We start from the raw sequence: 7663 nt of genomic DNA, 5'->3' as shown, positions 1-7663 counted from the left end.
CGCTCATTTAAATGTCCAGCATCTCTCCCGTTGTTCAGCGATGTGGGATTTCGCCTAAGAGCCCTCTTATCCCCCCTTTCGGGACTCAACGTCCTCGCTGAGGTTTGTCCCACCATCCCAAACTCACGCGAAGTCGCTCTGATACCAAATGTCACGGCCCAGCCCACTTGTGATATTGTACGCTTTGGCCCAAGGGCCTCACGGCTTTAAAACGCGTCACAAGGGGTTGCTACGCGCTCATTTAAATGCACAGCATCTCTCCCGTTGTTCAGCGATGTGGGATTTCGCCTAAGGAGCCCTCTTATCCCCCCTTTCGGGACTCACGTCCTCGCTGAGGTTTGTCCCACCATCCCAAACTCACGCGAAGTCGCTCTGATACCAAATGTCACGGCCCAGCCCACTTGTGATATTGTACGCTTTGGCCCAAGGGCCTCACGGCTGTAAAACGCGTCACAAGGGGTTGCTACACGCTCATTTAAATGCCCAGCATCTCTCCCGTTGTTCAGCGATGTGGGATTTCGTCACCTTGGGCCAAAGCGGACAATATCACAAGTGGGCTGGGCCGTGACATTTGGTATTAGAGCGACTTCACGTGAGTTTGGGATGGTGGGGCAAACCTCAGCGAGGACGCTGAGTCCCGAAAAGGGGGGTGAGAGGGCTCTTAGGCGAAATCCCAGCATCGCTAAACAACGGGAGAGATGCTGGGCATTTAAATGAGCATGTAGCAACTCCTTGTGACGCGTTTTAAAGCCGTGAGGCCTTTGGGCCAAAGCGGACAATATCACAAGTGGGCTGGGCCGTGACACAATTACACATTTCTTCTAAAGTTTCTGTACTGTTATCTCTATCAATATATGTTCTTGGTTGAGTAAATATTTGATATTTTCACTGTCTATGTGTGCAGGCACTTGAACGGCTCTCCTTTGGAGGCAGTCGGATCAAAGATACAGTGATAGCTCAAAGTAGAATACTGTTATTTTGGCACTACACAACTTACCTTCTCCTGGAGAAAAACAAGCTGAAGTACCTAAGACTCGAGCCTCCAACTCTGAATCAAATGCAACCACCAACAAAACTCGGGCATCCAGAAAGTGACTCCGAGGACTCTTCCCGACCACCCGAATCTCCCGTTTTTGAACCAAGTTAAATGGAGCCAGCCACTTGAATCTCTTCCCTATGAAGCACTTGATATGTTTGAGCTAGACAGATGGTAATTACTTGGGAAGATGATTATCTTAATGTGAGACGGTCCACTTGCTATTATTGATCTCATACGGGTTCCAACTTGAAGGAGATGTGATCGACGATTTCGGTTTGGAAAGCTAGCAAGTGCACTAGATCAAGTTATAATATAATTGGATAGAGTCCAAGTCGTTCCCACAGAGACTATTGTCGAATTACTAGTATACAAATTACTTAATTTAATCTAGGATAAATAGAAGAAGTGATTTTTGTTAAGTAGTTAAAATAAATTAAATTATTCTGAAGAAAATAACACAATTCAATTAAATAACGGATTAAATTTAAGAGAAATTCAAATAAATGACTGAGAACACACAACGGTACCAAACATCAATTATTGACACATATTGAATTTGATCAAATAATAATTAATTTTAAAGTCCCGATGAAATTCCCTATCTTAATTATTACTCTATTTCTAGAATTAATAATCATATTTTTATTTAACAGTTCAATTATTTCTAATTGAATTTAATTAAATAAAAATGCATTCAACAACTATGAAATTCCAGCTTTTTGCCTAAAATCGCACACTGAAACTGAATACTATTTTTAGTCGGTTTAACCATGTGTTGATCAATATTTTTGAAGTTATTTTCAATCTATTCTCTTTCTAGTCAAGATCAACAACAAACATGCAATTAATTGGACAGGTTAAACGTAAGAGATCTACGCGAATATCAATGAATAACATAAAATAAATCAAAACTCTGATCGATGCCAATATGCAAACAACAATCACAAGTTTGGCCATATCGTGGTCACAATCATAAGGTAACTACTCCATAAAATCAAAACTAGACAAAAATCTAATGTTCGAATTCATGAAATAAAATAAATAAAAATAAGAAATCTCAGCGATAGCGTGTGAATCTTCTCGTCCAGTGCGTCTTCTTCTCCTTGTTCTTCACTTCTTGATGATCCCCAAAAGTCTCCTTTGAGATTCTAGTCTTTTTCTTGTGTATATGGGAGATGGAGGATATAGAATAATCCTCTTCCAAATAAAATCTCTTCATTCTTTTATAAAATATTCTATCCATAAGGAAGATTGAGTTTTTAAAGCATAAAAAACACTATCAAATCTTTTATTATCTTAATTTTAAAAGCTTTTTTTTCCTCAAAATATTCAACAAATCAAATACCACAATTAAAATTTTTAATTATGGTATTTGAAGCCTTAAATTCGAGCTCCATGTTGTCACAAAGAAGAAGTGAATCAGACATAAGGCGTGATCACGCCTTATTCCAAGACCTCTTCTGTTTTGTCAAGGCAGGAGTTAAGTAGACACAAGGCGTGATCACGACTTGTTCCAGGATTTTTTCTGTTTTTCTCCTTCCATAACTTCATCTTAGCAACTTCAAATGTTATAGAAATCACATTTCTAGCTCAATTTATTCCAAGATCACAAAACTTCCTCGATCTTATCATAAGAATTCTTGAATGATTGGAAAAGTTCTTCATTAATTATTTCCTTCATTCTCGTAAATCTTTCCTACTTGACATTGAACTCTTTGACCTTTATCTCCAAAATTGAACTTTTTACACCTTTTGGTCAAGCTACAAACAATAAAAAATATGACGATTTAACCGTAAAACTCGGAATAAAAATGTCAGATAAGTACGAATACGACAAAATAAAGTTTTAAAAGAGATATATGATTCGTTCTTATCAAGATGACTGTGCAATAAAGGAGGTATCTTCCATTTTACAGAGGTAATGAACAATAATTAGAGAACTTGAAAATGGTGGAACTGATGATTTTGTACTCTGAATATTCTTCCATCTTGGATTGCTTTCCATGAACTTGAAAGCATTAAATCCCTAGTAAATTGCATACTTTTCTTTTTTCTTTTTTCTTTTTTTCCCGAGCTGTTTATTTACTTCACGGACACACCACTTGTATGCTTTACTGCGACTTACTACTTCCGATTGTTTTAGGAATCCTGGCGTCAGGCAGATTAGATTATGCGTCGTTTGGCCTCAGTGAATCTCACTTTCTTGCATATAATTGTGTCTGATTGGAGAGACGTTGCGCACCTCTTGTTGACTTCAAGTTTAAACACAAAGCTACACTGTAGGTTTTTTTCTTGTAGCATTGCTCTAGTGCAGCGTGTTTAAAAAATGTAACTGTTTGGTTATTCCTATCAAGACCATTGTGGATTGCTTTAATTTCAAATGCATGTCATACTTGAGTACGAATTGGAAAATTATCTTAGAATCGAATATTTAAAGTGAGGCAAGATGCAAATGCAATGAATCGGAAAAATTATTCCTCTAATCACCTCAATTTTTCGACTCCCCAAGTCTTCAATTTTGGCCTAGTAGCGGCGGTGTCTTGGTAATTTGTCGACACATTTAGTTTGAATTCTTGAACTTTTTCCCGGCGTACTCTTTTTTTTTCTTTTTTTTTTTCGTTTTCGATAATGACAATGTTTACATGTTATCCCTGTAGTACGTTTGATTGTTTGCATTTGAATTTGTCCTCTACTATGTGAAACCTTTGTCCCACATCTGAAAAATGAAAGATTTAAAATGAGTTTATAATGGCTTACAATGGACTTCTATAGCAACTTGGATTAATCATTTTTGTAAAGCGAGGACGAATACGAATTAGTTGCTATAGAGGCCCATTGTGCAGTCACGCACCCGCGGGCCTGGGCTCGGGGCGTGACAGAAGTGTTAAATTACTTGTTTTTTGTACACCGAGAAATTAGTTCGCCGGAATATTTAAATAATCATACCATGTTCTCGATTTAGGCCTATTTACTACACTTATCTCTTTTTTTTTTCTTTTAATATATATTTTTGTATACGACTTCTTCAAATTTTGCCATTCTATCAATTGATCCGTCCATTTATCTGCTTTCGCCTTAAATCTTGGGTTTGCCACCGTATTTCCTTTTTATACTAATAAATAATTATTTAATATGCGTATGATATTTAATATGTATAATATAGATGATCGGAGTTTAAATTTATTGATTTTAAATTTCTTTGATTTGTTTAAAGTATAAAATAAGAGTGAATTTCAAATCAATTTTATACAAGTCATATAATCTGTTTTATTCTATTAAAGTTGAGGATATGATAGTAGCTAACTAGGAAGGAAACCAATTTTTTCATCCAACTTTACTTTTATACGATACTAATATTACAATTTTTTTTAAAAAAATCAACACACACTTTTATTTTTATTTTTATTTTTTTATTTTAACAATTAAAATATCAATTTAGTCTTTCCATAATTTGTCAAATTTCACCTTAGTCTATTGATAATGATGAAAAAGACTGTACACACACGTATTTACAGAGTAACTAATTTCAATAATAGTTGTGGAGTATTCCGAAGGAATCTAGGGCTCCGTTTGGTACATGTGATAGGATAAGTAAATGATTAATATTAGAGTGATTAAAAAATGAGATATATGGATTAATAGTATGGTGGGATAAATAACATAGGTGTTTGGTATGATTTTAAAATAATGAATTAATTTTGTAAATTTTATTGTAATGATCAAAATGCCCCAAATGCTAATTAAATATATATTCTTAAAATAATTGAATAGATAATTAAATATTTATAATTATAATTTACATTTATTAAAATTAATTTAAATATATTTATTAGAAATAAATTTGTAAATATGTATCTATTTTAATAATTAAAATAGCAATAATATTTTGAATGTTAATAGTTAAATAAAGTTTTAGTGATAATTACAATATTATTGTTTTTTTAAAATAATTATAAATATTCTTAAAATAATTTGATAGATAATTAATTATTTATAATTATAATTTACATTTACTAAAATTAATTTAAATCATTAAAAAATAAATTATAATTGAAAAAATATTTATTTTTATAAAAAAATTAATAAACAAGATTACAAATTTATTGAAATTTAATTTAAGATAGATTTGCATTACAATTTATTTTTTTTAAAATGATTGAAAATAATAAAAATATATGAAATTAATTTATAAAAAAATATAATAAAAATTTAAATATTATATTAATTATTAAATATTCACTAATTTTAATTTTCATATTATATTGAAGAAAGCATTTCAAGGGTATTATGGTCAATATACAATCTTATCATGATCACTATTCAAAAAATATTAATTATCACACCCTTTGAGGAGGGATATTTAATCACACAAATAACATGAATAGTGTGGGCTTTCAATCATAATCAAAGGCATGTAAATTAATAAAAAAAACAAACCAAAGGCAAGATAAGGGTATTATTTGAAATTTATAAACGTGGCCGAAATTTGAAGTAAAGAAAACTGATGTGCCACGTGCCACTTGCCTATGGAATCTGTAAATTTAAGGAAGTTTTTAAATCCATTGCGCGGGCGGCTCCGCTGTAGGGATAATGAAAAAACACGGTCTCATTTACACATCTTATTGCCTAAGTCAATTAAGGCCCCTAAGGTTGCCTCCACCATCAAAATGCTATAAATACGCGACACCTCCCTACTACGCTTTTGCAACTTCATATACATACATACCTTACTTCAAATATCCTAAGATTATATATAATTCTTCCTGCTCGTGCAAGAAATGGCATCCACTTCCGCCCTATTACCCTCGTTGATGCCGAGAATGGTCGAAACCAATCGAAGAAGGAGACGTACTAATCTCACGATTACATCCGCGAAGAGGAGAGAGATCCATGATCAGAACTTCGGAGGAAGGAATATCGTGGACGAGAATATGATCGTTCTACGCAAGAGAATCCGCGAGATGGGGATGGTTGAGAGGGACGACGAGCCTCCCGCGGGGTGGATGGATTGGGAGAAAGACATCTACCCGAGCTATGACATGATCATTTGTGATGCGATGAGATTCTTGCAATGGTATTTGATGGAGACGAGGCCATGCTTTGCATTAGGCATTATTGGACTAATAGCATTGAGTGTGCCGATTTCGACTGCTGTTGTTGTATTGAATCTGCTGGAATTAAGTAGAGGAGTTCTGTCTGCTGTTCATCTTTGCTAAGTACGAAGAATATAGCTTTCTTATATTTTGTAAAATAAAATATTTGTGGTTTGTTGTAATTTCTTAGAGGGTTGAACGTTTAAATTAGTTGGTATATTATTTCATACTCTTGTTACGTTTTTATCAACGAGTCGCTGTAATGTCTTATCATTCGTTTAAAACGGTGTTTGAATATTAAAGTTTTGTCCTTACATTAAAATAAAGTTAATATTTTGACAACTGTGATTAAGAATGAGCAAGAATTCGGGTAAACCTCGATTTTCAAATTAAAAAAATTTGGTTAATCGTTTCGGTTACGGTTTTCAAAATTTTGAAATCGATTAACCGAATTTACCGATATAATAAATACTATTATTTAATAAATTTTTATTATTTATCACTTTTTATATATTTTTTAATTTTAAATTTTAAAATCAACCATAATTCTAATCTAATTCTAAACAGCTTGGCTTTCTCGTTCTCACTTCTCTATTCTCCACTCTTGACTTCATCCGTCGCCCACCCATCTTTCGTCACCGGTCGAGACGATATCCATCCATGTTATGTTATTTTATAAAAAAAACATGTATTAATTGTATTCAAACAAAACTTATACATTTGTGATGTGTGTGATTTTATATGTTTATGCATCTGTGTAGACTGTAGTGTTCAAGAAAAAATACACATATAATTAAAGTTAAATCATAAATTTTTTTTAAAGCTAATCGGTTAACCGATTTTAATTCGGTTCGATTTTCATCGGTTATGAAAATTAATTCGGTTATGGATAAATATTTCGGTTTGGTTATGACTCGGTTCGGTTCGATCGAATGCTCACCCCTAACTGTGATATTTTAAATGCCAAAATTTGTTATAAACTAAATAATTGTTTACGCATATTTTGATTATACATATATAGCAGCACTACTGCGAGTCTGAACGATACATTTTGTATCAACTTTAAAAAATGTTGTATTCACCAGAATGATATGAATTAAGCATGTGACTATATATATATCTAAGCTTTAATAGCAGGTTATACTATTGCCGGAACAGGAACCGGGCCGGGGGCGGTTTCAACTTATGCTGTTCGTATGCGAAGTTATTCATTCTTCGAAAAAATTACATAGTGTAAATATGGCCGAAAACAAAATACGTAAAGTCACTACAGTGTTGATTGACAAAATTTACACAAAACCTGATAAATTAAAGCAAAGATGCAAAAATTACTAACAGATCAACCAAATACAAACAGGTTTAAAAAAAAGATCATTCCTAATTAAATTACTGCAGGTTACGGGAAAGGGTTCTTTACAAGAATTTTGAGATACAAATTAATCATTCAAATTGTTGGAAGAAGCTTTGAACCAGGACTTGAATCTGATCCATTTAAGCTATACACAACTGGAGGAATATGTACTAGCGTCGT

The 7663-nt window shown here is 33.3% G+C and overlaps 1 protein-coding gene across 1 annotated transcript; it reads left to right on the top strand.

Annotated features, from left to right (window-relative positions):
• The first annotated feature begins 5756 nt into the window (after positions 1–5756).
• On the top strand, positions 5757–6359 carry LOC142556597 (uncharacterized). Its single transcript, XM_075668063.1, has one exon. The coding sequence runs from the start codon at positions 5818–5820 to the stop codon at positions 6253–6255; it is 438 nt and encodes a 145-aa protein (XP_075524178.1). The 5' UTR covers positions 5757–5817; the 3' UTR covers positions 6256–6359.
• The last annotated feature ends 1304 nt before the right edge of the window (positions 6360–7663 follow it).

The sequence above is a fragment of the Primulina tabacum genome, chromosome 9, assembly GCF_025594145.1.
Source record: "Primulina tabacum isolate GXHZ01 chromosome 9, ASM2559414v2, whole genome shotgun sequence".
Taxonomy (NCBI): Eukaryota; Viridiplantae; Streptophyta; class Magnoliopsida; order Lamiales; family Gesneriaceae; genus Primulina; species Primulina tabacum.
Note: the sequence above shows the minus strand (reverse complement) of the source record. Positions and strands in the feature narration are given on the sequence as shown.